Source organism: Camarhynchus parvulus, chromosome 3 (assembly GCF_901933205.1).
Source record: "Camarhynchus parvulus chromosome 3, STF_HiC, whole genome shotgun sequence".
Taxonomy (NCBI): Eukaryota; Metazoa; Chordata; class Aves; order Passeriformes; family Thraupidae; genus Camarhynchus; species Camarhynchus parvulus.
The window spans coordinates 74,747,187-74,766,965 of NC_044573.1; the positions used below are offsets into that span (position 1 = coordinate 74,747,187).

At 37.7% G+C, this 19,779-nt stretch overlaps 1 protein-coding gene across 4 annotated transcripts in view; it reads left to right on the forward strand.

Moving 5' to 3' along the window:
* Positions 1-17,323, forward strand: part of FAM49A (family with sequence similarity 49 member A) — a 55,833-nt gene extending 38,510 nt beyond the window's left edge. For 3 of the 4 annotated variants that reach the window (XM_030944519.1, XM_030944521.1, XM_030944518.1), the window contains 9 exons: positions 5,630-5,751; positions 6,648-6,753; positions 7,772-7,908; positions 7,993-8,070; positions 8,346-8,462; positions 8,557-8,636; positions 10,119-10,245; positions 13,954-14,024; positions 15,154-15,720. In XM_030944519.1, the coding sequence (XP_030800379.1) occupies positions 5,630-5,751; positions 6,648-6,753; positions 7,772-7,908; positions 7,993-8,070; positions 8,346-8,462; positions 8,557-8,636; positions 10,119-10,245; positions 13,954-14,024; positions 15,154-15,217 (902 nt within the window). In that variant the 3' untranslated portion in view covers positions 15,218-15,720. Of the gene's footprint in view, positions 1-5,629; positions 5,752-6,647; positions 6,754-7,771; positions 7,909-7,992; positions 8,071-8,345; positions 8,463-8,556; positions 8,637-10,118; positions 10,246-13,953; positions 14,025-15,153 lie in introns of all 4 variants that reach the window. The other variant, XM_030944517.1, reaches the window with a different exon arrangement.
* The last annotated feature ends 2,456 nt before the right edge of the window (positions 17,324-19,779 follow it).

Here is a 19,779-nt window from a genome sequence, read left to right on the forward strand (position 1 = left end):
TGCTTTTTAGTTTCTGTGGGCTTTTTCATTAGCTGGCTACCAAAAAAAAAGAAAGAAAAAAAAGTTTTACAATCCTTTCTTTTCCCCTACCTTCATGCAGCTGTCCACATTGTCAGTTGCAATTCTTTTTGACACCTAACATCATTCTTCAATCCAAACTGGAAATCAAGTTTTGTAACTCCATGGTCATGGTCATACTTGAAAAAACTTGAATCCAGCATTAATTTTAGTTAATGCTGTATAGCAAAAGCAGTTCTGTTTGCTCCCCAGTACTCATTTTAGAGTTGGGCAGTTATGCTGGGTCTGTGTGGAGAATAACATTCTCCATGCAGGTGGAAAGGCCTTTTCTTTAAAGGGGTATTGCAGAATTAATGCATTCAGCCAAATTACTCTTTTTTAAGGTCTACTGAAAGGTTTGAATAGAGAAAAATAATTTCATCCTTATTGGAAAGTGCACCATTTTGCTTTTTACACTTGGATCTTGATGGGAGTATTTTTAATCAAGCTACTACTTCTTGGTTTGATTATATATCATTTACTTTACCGTAATTCTTTCTTAGTGCTCAGCTTGAAAATCATGTTAGGAAAAGTGAGTGCCTGGCAGATCTTCAGAGTGGCAAGTCTTAAGAGTCTGTGGCTTTCAGGATTTCACATCAAATTCTCTTGAAATGGATTTGTCAGTTTTGTCAATCCAAGAACTGTTTTGTACTTTAAATGTTGACCTTATTTAAATTAGTTGCAGATAAATTAATTCTGGGTATTTGAGCTCTTTCTGTACCATCTTAAAATTGCTCTTTTTTGTAGAAAATACATCGTCAGATCACGGCTGCCATTTTCAGGCAAAGTAAACAAATAATTCCACATGAATTCTTGGAAATAATTTGAAAGTTGAGGCAACAATTTAACTTGAATCTAAAAGACTAAAGCTTATAGATTATTTGAAGATGTCCTTAAGTGACACCTACAGTCCCATCCTCTCCACAAATACTTTTTATAAGATTTTTCTAACCTTAATGTGAGCAGGGTTTTTTTTTTGTTTGTTTTCTTTTTGGTTTTTTTTTTACTGTTAGCTAGGTGGATTTCACTTGAGCCTAGTTAAATCTCTCTCATCCCCTTCAAGAATCTTATTTTCTAGGATTCCCAAGATCCCCAGAAAGATTAATGAAATTTTCAGTTATTATTCATGTACCATTAAAAGGGTCTATTATTAGAATGTGTCTGGCAGCAGAGCAACTGCCTGCTTTTCACATAATGGGCTTTTCTCATAATTAATACTCTTGTTGCACAGGCAGCAAGGCTGAGGATATAATCTGGGTCCAGCCTGTGGGAGGTTGTACTCCGTTCCCGAGCTGTGGAATGCCCTGGGGCAGATACTGCAGCTCAGTCAGAGAGGTGCTGTGTGTCCATCCCCCATCCACCACAGAGCTGAAGCTGGGCACTGACCTCCCTGGCACAGCACCCTGCCTGGAGCCAGTATTAACAATTTTGTGAGCTTTGCTTTATTCTAGCTAGTTTAGAAACAGTGACATTAAAAAATCCCATGTAGCCTGGATAGGGTACTCTTTCAATCCAATACTGGAGATTCATTAATGCATGGAGTGGAGCAGGCTCTGGTACCCTCTAAAGTGCATTACTCACTGTAATTATAATGCCTTTGCTCATTTCTGAGCTTTTATTTAATTTTGTTCCAGATTAGCATGTAAAAAAATCATTGTCATGGTGACATATCTGAAATAGGACTTTAGCATTATGCAGTTAAATATGTAGACTGCTCTCTAACTTGCTGACTGAGGAATTAGTTGCCCTGTTCAGCAGTGGGCAGGACAAGAAAAGCTGAAAGCAGAACCCATGAAAGCTCGTGTTTAACTCGTTTCTTTTGCTATGCTGTGGAGGCCAGAAGAGCGTGGTATTTTTACGACAAATAGATTCTACATTCACTGAAATGGAAGAACTAACCAGCCTCAGTGGGAATCTTCTTAACCACCTAAGGGTAGAATGAAGTTCTCAGCTTTTGTTCTGCATTTCAGATTCAGAAAGGGTGTGTGAGTTGGAAGTGCTTCTTGTAGTCCTGTTGTTAGTACTCTTCATAGTACTCTTCTTTCTTCATTAAAATTGATTACTGAGGTATTTTTGTACTTCATTTGGTATTGGTAAAGGCATCACATCCTTTCTATATTTAGTCTTATCCTATGAATACTAATGTTTTACCTATCTAGAAGTTTCTGTGTTTGTTTCTAATGCACATTTGGTGAAGGATGAGGTAGATAACTAACCCTAACTAACTCTGTCAGGAGGATTTTCTGAAACAAATGACAAGTATTTTGGTAAGAAAATAATCATGGCTCCACTTTCATGCCCCAGCATTCACCTGAAATTCTTAATGCACCCACAAATGAACAGTATTGCGTCCAGGTTTCCTCTTGTTCTTTGTGAAGTCTGAAGTTCCATCCAAAACATGGCATAGGCCATGTGTAAATGTGAAAAAGAGCATGTGTTCATTGGAATGGATGAATTATCATGTCCTGGTTATTTCTGATGGAGCCAGTGGAAGTGTATTTCCAGATCTAAAATTTTCAAATTTGCTGGTAGAATCTATATATGGGAGATTCAGGCCTCATCTGACTCTTGCATTAATTTGATACAGGATTCATGTAGTTGTTTGATTTAGGGTTCACATTAGAAACATTTGTCCAAAGGCAGGTAAAAGGGTTTTCTATTTTGTCTAAAGACAGAATGCTCCGATTGCTAATCCTGAGCATTCTAAAAACTCAGCCTTGAAATGCAGTGAGTCTGGCCATTATGGTAACTTGCTACTGAGGGAGTTTGCATTCACATGGGTTGGCCAGTGGAAGTGGTTTCATTTATGAATGGGCTCAGGTTTCTGAAGCTCATGCTGGTTCTTTGGCAGTGTGGGGATAAGAGGTGAGCATGGCCAACCAGTGATTCCACACCATGGTTCAGGACTGGCATTGTTTAATTCAGAGCAGAGAAACAAGCTTTGGTTTCATTGAAATAGCAAGCCAGTTCTAAAAGTCAAAATCTGTCATGAAGAAGTCTCGATTCCTTTTAGTTGTTGCTGCTATTATTATTATTATTGTTGTCGACAGTAAGATGAAATTGTTTTCAAAGTGACCCATTTCAGTTATTGTAGCTGACCATTTTTGGCAGGATCTTCTTGTAAAATCCCTTTTGAAAAATGGCCATGGTCTTATCAGAACATCTGTTTGCATAACTTCTATTTCATAAGTAAGTGCATGGTTTTTTTTTTTTAAAAAAGAAGCCTGAATCATCCTCCCTACCTTTCCTTTTAAGCTAAGTACTTCCAACATAAATATAAACCGCTTCTGCAAGTGCAAGCTAAGCCTGCTGCTCTGGAGCCTTTGCAGCCCTCTTCCTCTCCCTTCCCTTTCTTTCCCTCTTCCACACACCTACCTTGCTCTTGCTCCTACTCTATCTCCAGGTGCTGGGATACTACAGAAAGTTCAATGAGTTTCAAATATTCCTCCTTCCACCAACTTCCAAAAGATGAATTGGGAACTTTTGAAAAAGACTTACAATAAAGGATGTTATTAAAAGCCTTTTTGAAGTTCCAAAGTGCTCGGCAGTCTATAGCATTTGCATCCCCCTTAAGCACTAGTACTTTTAAAGCAAATAAATTGTAAAAATTAACATAGAAGTACCTTGTTAACCAACAAGGTTAAACAAGATGCTTCAGGTTACCTGCACATGCAAATTTGACATTCATGAACTGCGCTAACAAGTTATTTATTCTCTTTTGTGTTAGTATTCACTGAAATGTTGCTTTCATTATCTTAACTAATAAAATATAGATACTGATTTTTATGTGACTCCCACCTTCCCCTGCTCTGTTGTTGTATGGTGTGTAACTGTTTCTCAGGATCACTGCTTTCCTCGTTAAAGTCAGAAGATTTTTCGGTTTTGCTTCTTTATCACAATATGGCAAACACTTTATGGTATGTACCTGAGATTTCTTGCAGCTTGAGGAAAGAACCAGTCTGGAACACTGTAAATTTAAAGTGACTGATGGGTCAGTTCAACTGCCATGTCCCAGATGGGATTTTTCCCTTCGGTGCTCCTTTCCCTCACTTTTTGAAGGATAGTGGAATTTTTTAGTTACATGAAATATTTTGGCTATAAAACCCAACTAAGTAAGCCCAGTTTATATTTATTTTCATGTTTTAAATAAGAGAAAACTTCCAGAACAAAAGGAAAGTCCAATCAGTGTTGTGTGCCCAGTCTCACAGTACTCATAGTGCCATAGGAGTATGGGAAGGGTTTTAAGTGTGAGTTGCTTTGAAGCTACAGACAGTTAAATCTCATTTACATTTGTGTCCTGCTTGTGCAAGGTCCATAGGTAACTTCATACATTTAAACAAATTATCCTAACCTGAAACATCATGGAGAGAATGCCTGTTTTCCATATACTCCAGTGTGAACCAGTTCATTTGTTTCTAATGGGGACTGGGTAAATTAATCCCATACTGGTACATGGGTAGAAAACTCTGTCAGTTTTCTTAAGGAGAGTGAGACAACTAAATAGAATAGGTGTTTTTAATATTTCTTGTCTATTAATGTAGACATGAATACAGTAGCTCATCCTAGTTGGTGAGTTTTGAACTGAACTTACCTCACTGCTTTGAATTCAAACACATAGTCTTTAAGTTCTAAGATTCAACTTCAAGGTAATTTTTTCTTTCATAAAAATTAACATTCTATCTTTAGAAGCTAAAACAAATCTAAGAGAAGAAATAGTTGTGTCTCTGTAGAGATCTCATTGTTCCTTAACATATAGACTGCAATCCCATATGTAGGTCATCCAGTCTTTGGTCAGTGCCTGTCATCTTTATGTTTTAAAGCAAAAGAAGACAGAATATCTCTACCTTTTCTAATGTGTCAGTGTTCTGGGGATAACATCACTCCCTGGTGTGACACTGCTGTGTAAATCCCATAGGAAGAGATTTGAATAGGAAAATTGATCTAATTTCAAATGTCATTTCTCTCAACAGTAAAGGTCTCCAGGTCACTCACACCCTGAAAACTGATAACTGGCAGAGCTGGATTTATTTTAGTGGCAGGAATGATCCCTGACATACATAAGAAAAAAATTATTTTTAATAGTTCTGTATCTGTTTTACAAAAGGAGAAATAAATTACCCTGGTTGAGGAAGCCTGGAGGAAAGTCAAAGTGGAGCAATATCCTACTGCTCTATCCATTGAAAGGCCTGATTTTATCCCCAAGCTGCAAGAAAAGTGAGCAATTCTTTGTAATTGAGCCATGGAGCTCATGAAAGAGAGGGACTGATGCATTATCCTATTTTCTAATAACATTGCTTTATGATACTTCTGCTCTTTAAAATGCTGCATTATGACAAGAGGCATTATGAGCCAGAGCATACAAAAACTGTACTGTTCTTCCTTGCTATAAAAAGCAGAAGCTTGGATGTTAGTAGAATGGCTGTATAATTGTATATTTGGAAAAAAAGCTACATCAGAATGGAGTTACACATACTCAAGCTGCATATGGTATTGTTAAGTAGAACTGTGTAATCTTGCCATTTGTACTGCAGCTTCCTTTTGACTTTGTGTGTTTTGCTTTTCTCTTTCTTAGATGCACAGCCCACGGATGGAGAAAGGGAGGTCTGGAACCAGATCAGTGCAGTTTTACAGGACTCAGAAAGCATGCTTGCAGACCTTCAGGCTTACAAAGGAGCTGGACAAGAAATTAGAGATGTATGTTTATTAATGACAGTTCTTTAGAAGCAAAATCAGGCAAAACTCGGATGTGTTCCTTGCTTCTGTTCTCTATCCAAACACATTCTATGAAGTGAAAATCTCCTTAAAATGTATTTATAAAATACATACCAGATTATGCATAACATTCAGTATAAAGCTCTAGCTTGAAATCATTAAAAGGTGGCTGTTGGAACTTATTTTGGGTTTTCTGTTAGTAATTAGTTACTGTTTTTCACTTCAAGAAACACCATTTCATATTCCTTGTTTCATGTATCTCATGGCAGAAGTCAAATTTGAGGACATGGAAGAAGTAATACTCAGGTGTCAGAAATACATGATACAGATAGTTCTATTCTGTACGTGGAATAATGAACCTCAGTAAATTATAACTTCACATCCACTTTAGAGGCATCTTATTCTCTGAAACTGGTCCTGAAATACACTTCTGAACTGTAACTTAGAATTTTTCTCAGGTGACCAAAACTTTTCCTGCATCAGATTTGTGGATACTCTTAGTGTGAGATGTTGCTTACTTAAAAACCTCAACATGTTGAAGTTCTCAAAAGCATTAAAACCTGAAAACAAAGACAACTTTTGCAGCCACTAGTTACACAAAAGGTTTTACCTCATGCTTTTACAGTAGTTTTGCTCCCAAAAGAATATGTTAGAACATATTTCTATGTGTCAGTGGTTCATTGTAATGAATGATTTTGAAACAGTAAGTTACAGGGGGAGAGGGAAGGTGAAAAACATGATATTTTTTTGAATCCTATGCAATGTAATTTCTCAGAATTCTGTGTTTTACAATACTTTTTAAAATAATGTAGGACAATTCCAAACCACCTCCTGCTTGTTATTTATCACTGGTCTTTACAGTAATATTTTCATTTCAGGCAATACAAAATCCCAATGATATCCAGCTGCAAGAAAAAGCATGGAATTCAGTCTGTCCCCTGGTTGTAAGGCTAAAGCGCTTTTATGAGTTTTCACTCAGATTAGGTGAGCCCTGTTTTAGTACCTCTGTTTTATAGTTTTTTTAATAGATAATGACAGAGGAAGTTTTGTCTTTCCACAAACTTTTTAAAGACTTTTATAGTTAATATTATTTCTGTTTGATATCAGTTTGACATTTAACTGCAATTGCATTTATCAAGGCATCTCTTTAATCTTAACTTCATATTTCGTTAGTCTATATTACCTAAATAGCATACAAGCAAAAAACATGATAAAACTACAATTTTTCTCTATTTCCTGCCACGTTTCTGCACTTCTCTAGTCCATGTTGGACTAATGCAATTTATTTTTTGTAATCTGGATCCCCTGAAGCTTTAAAAGGAACGTAAGCCAGTCATATTTTGAGACTTTTTAAAAGCAGGGATAATGGGGAAAGTGTATCAGTAAACTCTCTCACAGGGTAAAAATCCAAAGTTGGATGTGTTGTACACTGACTTTGTCATCCCAACAAACACAGAAGGTGATGTAATTACTCTTTGAATTAGCACTCTGTAATGAAAAGATATGTATGAAGTGAGAAGGCTCCTAGTGCAAGGAGTTTCTTCTACAACATCCTCTAACTATGTCTTCCACTTTTTGAGTTATGCTAGTAATTACAGGCACAGAAGCTGATTTATATTGCTATCAGTGCCTAAGAGTACACTTCTAGTAACAGAGATGCCAGAATAATCTCTATACTGAGCTTATGGCTAATTGAGGAGGATGAAAGTGCTGAATATCTGAATGCAAGAAAAATGCCTCCTCTAGATTTTTTTATAAGGATCCCAGATAAAGAGTGACAAAAATGGAAAATAATTCAGTGATACAAAATGGAGAGAAAATGGCAGAGCCTGAAGAGGCAGGTGTCTTTAATTAATGCTTCTCACTTCAGAATAGTAAGAGAAAACGTGTTTAGGGCTTGGCATGTTTGGATGGTTTCTTTCCTTCAAATACAATATTTTTAGATATGTAGTTAAAACTTGGTGTGGACTGACTACAATTTGTGCTTCTGATTTTTATTCAGAGAAAGCCCTGCAGAGTTTACTGGAATCCTTGACATGCCCTCCCTACACTCCAACTCAGCACCTGGAACGGGAACAGGCTCTAGCAAAAGAGTTTGCAGAAATCTTACATTTTACTCTTCGTTTTGATGAACTTAAGGTTAATAAAATCTTTCAGTGTATGTTGATTGTTGCTGTGTATTTTGAACCAAAACTGATTATTTCCTGTTTCTCTTCCTGGAAGATGAGAAACCCAGCAATTCAGAATGACTTCAGTTATTACAGGCGGACAATAAGTCGCAACCGAATAAACAACATGCATGTAAGTAAACAAACTCTGGTGTGCTGCACACAGTGAGGTATTTATTTATCAGGATGCATTTATGCCATTTTTGGTAAAGTTTTTGCTTATGATTCAGTAGCTGTCATGTTCTTTCCTTCACACTGAGAGTTAATCAGCAGTCCAGACGAAGTGATTAGAGAGGACTATTCAAGTAACGATCTGCTTTCTGACATGAGCATGTACTGCATCTTTTTCTTGCTGCTGGCAAGATTTTAAAGAGCTTTACTGACTATTTTTTCTCCTGTTTTTATCAGCTAGACATTGAGAATGAAGTGAACAATGAAATGGCCAATAGGATGTCCCTGTTCTATGCGGAGGCCACACCAATGCTGAAAACCCTCAGTAATGCAACAACACATTTTGTATCAGAAGTATGTAAAAGGGGAGAAGGGTCTAACACAGACATTCTTGATTTTAATTTTACAAGATAGTTTACTGAACACTGCCTTTTTCTTACCCTTCCAGAACAAAACATTACCAATTGAAAATACAACGGACTGTCTAAGTACTATGGCCAGTGTATGTAAAGTCATGTTGGAAACACCGTAAGTTTTAAATCTTGGGGGGTTTGTATGATAGAACTTATATTTTAATTAGCCACCTGGGATAATACATTCTTTTCCAAGTGAATTCCTGTATCTTTGCCTTAAGTTGTTACTTCTTTTGTACAAAAAGCATGGCCTGGTGTTAGAAAGCCATGCCTCCTGTTCTTACCACCTTATGATCTTTCATTAGTCAGTGCTGAGTTCTGCTGGGGAGAGCTTACATGGTCAGCCTGCATTTCACAAAAGGTTAAAATACAGTGTAATAATCTTATGCACTCGCAGGCTTCAGTGTCTGTGTCTGGTCTAACCAGGGCAAAAGGCCTCCTGCTTGCCCATGCTGCTCACTTATTAGCACACAGAGGGCAAGATTTTGCCTCTTCCAGGCAGTACTGTGTATTTATTTTATTAAATACACAGGGGCTATTTCAAGGATCATTTTTTTGGATGCAACGGTCTTATTCTAGATACAAAAAAAATCAGTTGTATGAATTTCCATTCATATAAATTCATTCAGCTGTACAATTGTGTTCATATCTGCTAGTGTAGGCAGCAAGAGCCAGTAGGGTTCTTTATTGTGCTATGCATTTAGTGGAGTATATTTTAGGTTAGATGTCTCTTCGACTGGAAAACACATATAAGATAGAGTCAAGGTAGTGTTTCTGCCTATGAGTCATTTGTTCATGGAGCCATGTAAAGGGTAGAACTCCTGAGGTTTGTGCTTGTTCATAAAGATTCTGGAGGAGTGTCTGTAGGGGTGGGACTCATCTCACAATCCTGAGACATCATAGAAGTGGTAATTGAAAAGTAGCCTTACGAGTCAGCTCTTTTTTTGGTAAAAGTAGAGAAAAAAGTTGTGAGTCATCTAGAAGACTATCTGATATTTAATTCTAATTGTGGGATAATCAAGCATTTTCACATCAAAATTTCTGTCACTTTTGAGTCTGTTCATGTTACAGTGCTGTGGAAGAATAAAAGTTGAAGTTATTGTAAACTGAGAGGTACTCCAATACACAGAGAGAGAGAGAGAGAGAGAGCATGACTGTTACAATCCATCTTGGTGAAGCCCTGAACTTCCCAGCTGCTGAACTTGGGTCCCACTGGACTATTCCAAAGTAGGAATTTAAGCAAAAACAGTAGCTTTCCTTTGAGGCCCTGGCATGTGGTGTTTCTGAGATTAAACTGAAGTGTTTCAGATCAGTCTCCATTATATTTCATTAAGTTTTCTATGAAGCCATCATCACATACATTTTGAGGATCTCAGCTGTGCATGAGTATGACAAGAGGTTTACATCTATTTACTCTCTAACCATTCTTGTAAATTGGCACAGGCTTACAGAATTCACTGATATTCAGAGTCTTACAAATGTGCATCTGCAACCTTAAAATATACTTTTGGTTCAGATTTCATGCACTCCCTGTATAGTTTTTAAAATTGTCTAGTAAAAGGTCTGGAATGTTTATTTCTTTTGTTCTGTCTTCCAGAGAGTACAGGAGTAGATTCACCAGTGAAGAGACCCTTATGTTCTGCATGCGAGTAATGGTGGGAGTTATTATCCTGTATGATCACGTTCATCCTGTGGGAGCTTTCTCAAAGACATCAAAGATTGATGTAAGAGAAGCCTTTCTTTAATACTCTGTAGGTTTAAGTACTAGTCTGCAGCTCTTTTTTAGCACAATCTTATACTTGGTAGAAATAATTTTAATTACTTTTGGATGGCAATTTAGAATTTGTCTTCACCGGTGTTCTTTAATACATCAGTTTGTTTGAAAATAAAATAAGGACCAGCTTTTTTCCTTTTTATTTTCTTCCAGACACAGATAATAATTTTTCTTAGTTACCTCTGCTTTTTTGCCAACTGTATAGTTTGGCTAAAATAATTTTATACTATACCTAGCCTGGAATATGTTCTGTGGTCATAATTTTTTTAAATAATGTAATGTATTGATGCTGAAATGCTCATCTTTGGCAGTAGTTCTCTTGTAAATAAGTAGATATTCAATGTTGTCTCTGCTTTGTCTGAGATCTGAAGTAACAAAACTGAAATGTTACTGTTGTAATGTTGATAATGATCCTTCAGTTTTATCTTTGGTATGGCCAGTAACAGAGAAATCAATCTTATTTTTCCATTGGAGAAATGGCAAGCACACATGATAAGAGTACTCTTGTCTTTTCTACATGTTTTTACAAACCTAAGTCTCACACACCACTTCTTTCAGCAGAAATAAGCTTTTAATAATGAAAAAGATGCCAAGTCTTTCAATTTACAAGAGAGACTTCTTCAAAAGAGAAGAAAAAACCATATATTATTGCTCTCCATGACACTGGGTCTTCCTTAGCATTTTGCATCTGCAGATACGAGAATTTTGCCTCGTCTCCTCTTTGACTCTCTGCAGAGGGAAAGATTTGTCACAGAGGTGAATAGATTTGCTCAAGGTCATGAAACAGATAGAGCCAGGGCCTTGAATGCAGATTTCTTGAATGCTGGTTCAGTCTCTTGCCTACAGAGGCAACACAAATGAAATTCTGATAGGATCAAATGTACACTGTGTATACTTTGTTCCTCACATTTTTCCTAAAGCCCTGTCATCTTACAGGAAAGTTAGGTAGGAGTAAATGGGAGGCAGGAGATGTACGACTCAGTTTTAAAAAACGAGTACACGGTCCCAAATCTTGATTTGCATAATTAGCTCCGTGATTTTTTGTAATTCAAAAAATCTGCTAATGTTTCAGATGATGAGTTTGTTTTACTGTGGTAAACAATTATTTCCTCCAAACTCTTCACTTTAGCCATTCAAGCCATTTCAAGAGAATTTCAGGGACAGTGGAGTATATTACCCTTTCCTTACTCTTTCGAGACTGGAGGCTGTATTTTAAGCTATTAATGACAGTCTCCTAGCTTAGACATCTGTCTTGGTTTGAAAGACAGGTGTCTGCCAAGGAAGATGGGAATCTCCCTTGGAATGGAAGATATGACCCCCTCCCCCTGAATTATTATAACTTTGAAATCAAGTGCAAGGCAAAGATACGGGGAAAGGAATAACAGTTCTTTACTAGTATGTATGTATATAACAAGGCAAGCAAACAACAACAATGGCAGCAAAAACAAACAAAAGAAAAAAACCAGAAACCCCAATAAGCAGTTCCTGCTCTCCAAGCGCTGTTCCCTTGGGTGCAGTTCCGGGCACGGCCGGCAGGGGCGCTGCTGGCTCCTGGCGGGCAGGGCGGGTGCGGTGATTCCTCCGCGCCTGCAGTGGGCGCTGTGGTGTGAGCTTAAGGGGCACATGGCAATGGCGGGAGGGAAAAAAGGCATTTGCACAAAGCCCCGGGGGCAGCGATCCCACTGCCCCAGCAGCTCCTCGGGAGCAGCAAGCTGGAATGGCAGGAAGCAGCACAAGTCCCGGGGTGGCGGAGGAGTTGTATCAGAAACTCTGCAGCTGTAGCTGGACCCACAGGGCGTCCCGACAGGGAGGGGGTGCAGGGCTACAGTGCAGCCGAAAGAACGGAGGGGCTGGGCAGCCGCAGCCTGCCTCCGAGCAGGGCAGGGAAAGGCTGGCTTGGGATCCTCTGGTTTGCTCTGAGGCACCCCAGCAGATGGGAAGGGTACTTTGTTTGCCTAGGTGGGATGTTCATAAGGTGGGGCGTTCATAAGGTCCCAGTGCAACAGCCGCTCTTAGGAGCAGAGCTCTGCTCCCAGTAGAAGAAAGGCAGCAGGAGATGGAGCCCTGCAGTGGTGATGAATTCTCTCCACAGCGACTGCAGCCTCTCTCCCCTCTGAATGCCGAGGGCTCAAGAGAGCTAGGGGCTGCAACCAACCCCTTTTTCCCAACCCAATTCTCGTTGTGTCTCTGCTTTTCCCAGAGAAACACCCAGGTAAAAAGAGAGAGTAGCCAGCTGCTCTCCTCCCCTGAGCTGTGGCAACTTCTTTTGTCTCTCTTGAGTACTCGGTCGTTATTGTCTCCTAGCAACACGGGAGAAAAATTCCTTGAGAGAAAGAAACAAAAGGAAGAATCCTAAACCCCAACATTATCTTACTTGTTTTAGGTATTCTGATTCTAACAGAAATGAAAAATAATTGTTTGAATTTTTATCCCCTTTGACTTGGTCTGGTCTGATCAGATCTGCTGGGACATGTAAACCGGTACTGAGTGATGTGCACATAGACTTGAGCTTTTCTAATTTGGGAAAAATAACTGTGTCGCTTCAAAACACATGGTGCTAGCCTGAGATTCTCATCTGATCTATTATTTGCAAGGCTAGTTACACTTTCCAGTTAGAAATGAGCCAAGTGAGCTCATTTCAGGTGGATGTTTGTTGGGCTGCTCCCTGTCAGGGATGCTGAGCTCCATTTTCTGACTAATTTTTGCTGGGACCCTGACTTAAATTAAGTGTTTCAGCATTTGCTTCCTTAATAAGGCAGAGGTGCTCTTCAGCTGCAAAGAAATTTCTACATGTAGATTTAGCACTCCAATGTGACTTGGAAAATTAAAGGATTCAAATCTTGACTCAGCTGTGTCTTTATCTGTCATTTTGAATAAGATGGAATTAATCTAGGCTAATTTCTGAATAGCTAGATTCGATAGCAATGGGAAGAAAAAAGTACTGCTGGGGAAGATATATTCTGAAAAGGTTAGAAGAATTCCTTGTTTCTCTATTGACTAGCTAGGGAGTCTATACAATGGGTCAAATGAGTTCTGCTCCTGCTTTCTCTGCTTCATTTCCCCTTTTGTAAATTTGGACAGAGTTTCAGCCTGTTTTTTACAATCTCCACAAAAATATTCATTCAGTGTGGTGTTAAAATCAACACCACGGACTTCTTAGATTAAATTTTCAACCACTAGTTATGAAACAGATAATAAATTGTCAGTGGTTAGGCTTGCAACGAAAAACTGAATACTGAAAATTACTTCCTTGTATGCAAACATAAAAATAAGTTAAAGTTGAAACATCTCTTCTTAGAGTTGTTAACAGCAATGACACAGAACTCCCAAAATCTCTTTTTCTCAGCTTGTATCAGATAGTTTTGATTTTTGTAATTTTTACTTGGAGTTGAAGAAACAGTGTACAAATTAACATATAGACACTTGATACATAATTTATTCTCTACAAACACTTATTAAAGTGGATGTTTTTTCCGAAGTTAAGTTTTTAACCTTGAGATAATTTTTAATAAGTTGTAATGCTTTTATTGTGTCACGTAAAGAAGCATTAACACTCAGTAAGAAAAGAAACCTGCCTGTATATGGTGAATTTTTTCCTTGTTTTCAGCTAGTGCAATTCATATATTATTGTTCAATAGTGGCATGCTTCTGTTCCCAGATGAAGGGATGCATAAAAGTTTTAAAGGAACAACCACCTGACTCTGTGGAAGGACTTCTGAATGCTCTCAGGTATGTGTGATTCAGCCTTAGAAAATTCCTCTTTGTTTTTCTCTCAATCTCTTTCTATTTAAAATTCTGCATTTTAGAACATTGATTTAATAAGATTTTCCTCTCATGTTTCCTCTTCATCAGCTGGGTTTTTTAATATTAATTTCATCCTATTTCATTTCACTTGAATAAACAACAAATGTTAATATTTTAAACAGTATATCCTAGCTAAGATTTACTATATAAAATACCCCAGAATCTAGAACATTTTAGAAATGAAGTGTCAGATTTCTATTTCTCAAATCCTGAGTACTTCCCTTCTCCCTTTCCATCTCAGTAAGATTTTTTTAAAATTTTTTTTAATCTTGCTAAATTATTCAGCTTCAAGAAAACAGCATCCTAAATCCCAGTCCTGTTCATGGTGCTGTCTTGGGAAGGAAGACAAAGAGGGGTCTGACACTTCTCTGAAGCTGAGAATGTTGGTGTCAAACCCAAGTTTTTCAGAGATGTTTTGAGTTCTCTAGCTGTTGAATGCTTGGATAGAGGGAGAGGTGCACTTCCACACTTGCTTATCATATCTTTGAATTAAAGTTAATGTGGAGTTAAATCTACAGGTATTGAATGTGTTTCAAGTTTATGTTATAATCAGTCTCCCTATTAGCATAAACAGTGGAGAATGCTTGGATTTAAATGGAAGTAAACACACTAAAGCTCTTCAGTCCTCTCAGAATATTTAAGAAAACTGCTTAAAGGCATAGATTATGCCAAACTTCAGTCTAGATTCCTAAGTGATTTTAGTATTTACCATATTTCTTACGTCTTTTCATTATTTTGCTTATTTTGAGGCTTTTAACTAGAAAAAATGAGAGATAATTTTGACCCAAGGTTATGACAATGTCATAGACAGATACCAGACAGGATTTAGCCACAGTTCTCCACCTTTTAGCAGGGAATAATTTATTGCATAGGGTATTTAGAAAATAAAGAGCACCATTTTCTTGCCAATTAAATTCCAGTGATCAGTAGAGGAACATGTAAATTCCTCCTTTGTGTAACTGAACTGTCCTGATTTCAAAACCAGGCTCAAGTGTTCAGACTTTTCCTATCTCTGTTCATTTTATAAATTACTGTTTTAACTTGTAATTTCTAGGTTCACTACAAAACACCTGAATGATGAATCTACTTCAAAACAAATTCGAGCTATGCTGCAGTAGTATCCACAGACAAGTAGATGTTTGTATTGATCACAGAAGATGTGTATGTTTACATAATTTAATACAGTTTGATGTTAATACTTGTGTGTATTTACATAACCATTTTCTTCACATTGCTAAAATATATAAATCTGTTCATAACCTGACTGACTTTATATAGTGCAACCTAAGTTTTTATTCCAGCCTTTATCTTTTGACTTTTAAAATACTTTTTTACTTAGATACTTCAGTTAAGACAGTTTATCTGTGCATTTTAATCCTTAAACACCTTCTCTATCAGAGAAGTAGTAGTGAAGACAAAATGGAAATCAAACTGAAATGTCAAAGGTACCACAGAAAAGGAACTTTAAAGAAGAAGAAAGTTAATATAAGAGAAAGCAAAATTAATTTGGTATGTTTTGAAGAACATGTGCACAGTTTTTTGGTCAGTTTTAGGATCTTGTCAAACTAGTATGAATAGGAGAATACATGAATGTTCATTACTCATAAAATGCATTGTCTTTCCTGTAATAAGTGGAGATCCACCTAATTTTATGGATTATGTGCTGTCTGGCATCCAAAAATGTATTTCAAACAGGTAATTTTACCTTTTTAATTAAGTATAACCCGTACCTTTCAACAGCCTAGGAAATTAATATCCTTTTTCAGATGCAGTATAAATGAAGAGAAAATATGCTTAAAGATCATTGATAGATTTTGAAAACTCTGTATAATACAATTTTATTAGATTTAGAAAGGAAAGGGAAAATACTAATGCCTTGACTTAACTGGAAAAGGTTTGACAGTGTAAATATATCACAGTGAACATTAACTACCAGACAGCTCTAGCCAGTAATTTTTTGGCTGATCTAAACTAGTAGTACACTCTTCTGTAGCAAACTTCCCTGGTGTCATATCGGCTGCATCAGACTAGGGATGGTTTAAAATTAAGAGCTGATCTTTTCTTAGGAACTCCATTAAGTTCCTGGTAGTGTTATTCATAAGATGACTCAGAATCAACACAGAAATATTTATCAGCTGACTGCTCTTCACTGGCTTTTGAGATGTGATTGATACTTCAAAAAGTTCCTTGCTGAGTTGTTTGTTCTTACTTTCTGGTAAATTTTCCAGTTAATGGAATAGAAATACTTTGCCAAAAGCAGAAAAGTGCTCATGCTCTGTTATGTGTGTCTACTGGGTGGTCTGCAGTTGCTGTACATATTCTTGCAGAGGTCACGTTCAGAAAATGTGTTTGATTTTGTGTACTTTGCTTGCATGTATGTGTGGAAACTCCAGTGCTTTTGCACAGATTCAGATTTGCATTTGCTTATCCCCATATAGATAAATCAGGGTTTGTGTGCTTTCACTGGAATTTTCATGCACATCTCTTCCAAAAACATTACCTTAAGACTTTGAAGATGCATTTGGTCTGCTGGAACTCGGCTGCACTGTGACAAACTGTGTCATTGAACTCAGTCCTTAAACAGTATTAATGTCACAAGTTCTCTGGAGTAGGGGTTAACTTGAGAGCTTATTTCTGAGCAGAGCAACCCCTGTGAGGTTTCTCAAACCCAATCAGAACCCACAGGTGCCAATGTCATGCATGTCCCAATGCTGGACAGCACCACAACTCCAGCATTCCTGTCACACCCCTGCAGGTGCAGCAGCCGGTTGCTATGACGTTGTTGGGGAGAGAGGTAGAACTCACTCACATTAGATCTTTTTCTTTTTCTGAAAGCAATGACCACACTTTTTTTCACAGTAGCAAATCCACTGTTTACAGGCTCCATTTTTAATGGGGGGACATTTAAAAATGTATGTTAGGGAAAATCCTGCTTTGTTCATAGTCACTTCCAGTTAGGTAAATTAGGTGGATGACAGGCCATTCTGTTGAGCTTTGGTAACTGAAGTTAATATATGCTTACCTGCAATTTTTTGTCAAACAATGAAGTCTTATCTTTAAGTAGCCCAGAGAAAAACTATTTGTCACTTGTATAATAAAAATGTAAACCTTAAAGCATTCTGTGAGTTGTCATGTGCTGTTTGTGAAGTCACGGGATTTCTTGGCCTGCTTTGATGTTTTTGTACAGAAGTTTGTTTGAAATAATAAAAAAATTGGTACAGTAAGCTTTGGGACTCCCTATATTTAGTGACAACGTAAACAGGTTGAGAAATACCTCATTTAAAGTTTTGGATCATATAGTAGGTTCACCTTTATGTGTCCTAAAAGCACTTGTTTCACTTGTGTGCTACAACAGTATAACCTCACATCACTTAAAAAATCCTGTGTTTTTCTGGCATATATTAGCACTTGTTTGTCGTCATGGCCAAGGGGAATTGTTGATACAGCTGAGGGCATGAATCCCTTCTCTGACTTTTATATCTTCACATTAGTCATCCTGACCTGTGGGGGCCAGCTCAGGTTGTGTTTATAATCAATAAGGTTACCAGAGGATTATTCATTTAATTGTAAGATAAATTCAAATGAATAGCTTTTGGAAGAAGATCTGTATAGACTAGTGGAGATCAAAGTTATTGATCTCCATTTTGTCAGTGCTTCTTCTTATTTTGTCTCATTGTTATGTAAGAGTAAATGTTTGTGGTATGATAAATATTTAAGCCTCATAATATTCAAACTTCAGAATGCTCATAAATAAGTGTGAATAGTTTGATTCAGAAGAGCCCTAAAAATTCTGCTAGTCTTGTGGTGAAAGAAAATACTATTTTAGGGTTGTATGAATTTGAAAGACTATGATTTGTCACTTTGAACAATAGAATGTGTTTGAAACATGATTTATGACTTCTAAGCTTTCTGCTGCTACTGAATGGTGTTGGCAATTGGGACAGAGTGGCTGTCATGAAAGATAGCTTCTGAAATTGCATTTACAGGTCTCTGGTAGACCACTTCACTCAGATACATTGTCTTACATTTTCCATGTCTACTAAAATTTACAAACCAACAAGAAGTCCTCTCTGTGTTGCTTTCTCTGTTGTATTTCAGCTAAATCTGAACTGGAAGTAGTACATAAATGTATGCAATTGCTTGCATTCTTACATTTGTACTGAATTAAACAATGTCGGACATAAATTCTTCATATTAAATGTTTTGTCCTCCCCCTCCCCCATTTATTTCTTGAGCAGTTAGGTGTAATCAATATGTAATATGTAATCAATCCTATGACAATACAGTGTCAGTTCAGTAGATTCCCATTTGGGAAATGGAGCATCACATTTTCATGCCACATCTGAACCAAAGCTGTACAGATGTCCATTTCTCAGTCTGTCAAGGTCCCTCTGAATGGCAGCACAACCATCTGGTGTTTCAACAGCTCCTCCCAGTCTTGCATCAGCTGCAAAATTCCTGAGGGTCATTCTGCCCCATCCTCTGGCTCATTTATGAAGGTGTTAAATAGTATTGATCCCAGTACCAACCACAGGGGAGCACCACTAGTGACTGTCAAGATGCATTTTGTGCTGCTGATGACACCTCCTTTGAGCTTAGGGTGCAGCCAGTTCTCGGTACACCCCACTGCCAGTTTATCTCATCCAGAGTTCACCAGTTTGCCTATGAGGTAGTTAAAGTGCCAGAAGCCTTGAAGTCAAGATAAACAAGACATCGGCCAGCTCACTCCACATTTATGGTGCATCCCATCAGGTCCCACTGATTGTGTAGGTCTGGCTTGTATAAGTGTTCCCACCCTGATTGTGATCTGCCCAGAATTAAGTCTCTCTTGCTTCAGACTTCCTGGTTTCAGAGGCCTGGGATTCCTGAAGGCGAATCCTACCATTAAAAGACTGAGGCAGAGTGGACACTGAATTCTTTGATCTTTTCTGTATTCTTTGTCACTGGTCTCATAGCCCATTTAGAGGCAGGCAGACGTTTTCTGTAGCTTTCCTGTTGATGCCAATATACCTATAGAATCCCTTTTTTAGTGACCTTCATGTCCTTCACCAAATTTCATTTCAGAAGGGCTTTAGCTTTCCTAAGTCCAACCATACTTTGTTTCATGCTTGTCAGGAAAGACCTTTCTTGAAGTTGGAGGAGGTGGTCCTTGAAAGTAAGCCAGATCTCCTGAACAAATCTCTCTGGGGTTGTATTCCATGCAATGCTTCCAGCCAGCTCCCTGAACAAGCTAAATTGAAATTCTCAAGTCTTTTTTTAAATCATCTTGTGGCTGTGTAGTCAGAAATATGCTTTTAATGTTTTTGGACTGTTAGAAGTGTTCTTTGAACATCAAAGGTCAAGAAACACAAAGTCTTGCATATCCAAAAGTTTGCTTGTAGTTACAAATAGTTGGAAGAAGTAGAATTTTGGTTCTTTTTCTTTAAAAAGTAGGACACTAATTGCTGTTTCCTTGCCTCAGATGAATTCTCTTATCCAAAATTACAGAATCTATTACTTCATACTGTGCAACACACTAAGTAACACAGTGCAAGTGAGCAGGCTGAAGCAGTGACATGAAATTGAATTGCCAATAAGAGAATAAAACCCAGTTTTGGTTAAAAAGCCACTGTAGCAAACTTGTATTTTAATGTAGCAGTCTGTAATGCTTCCTGCTACAGACAAATGTGAATTCCTGGCT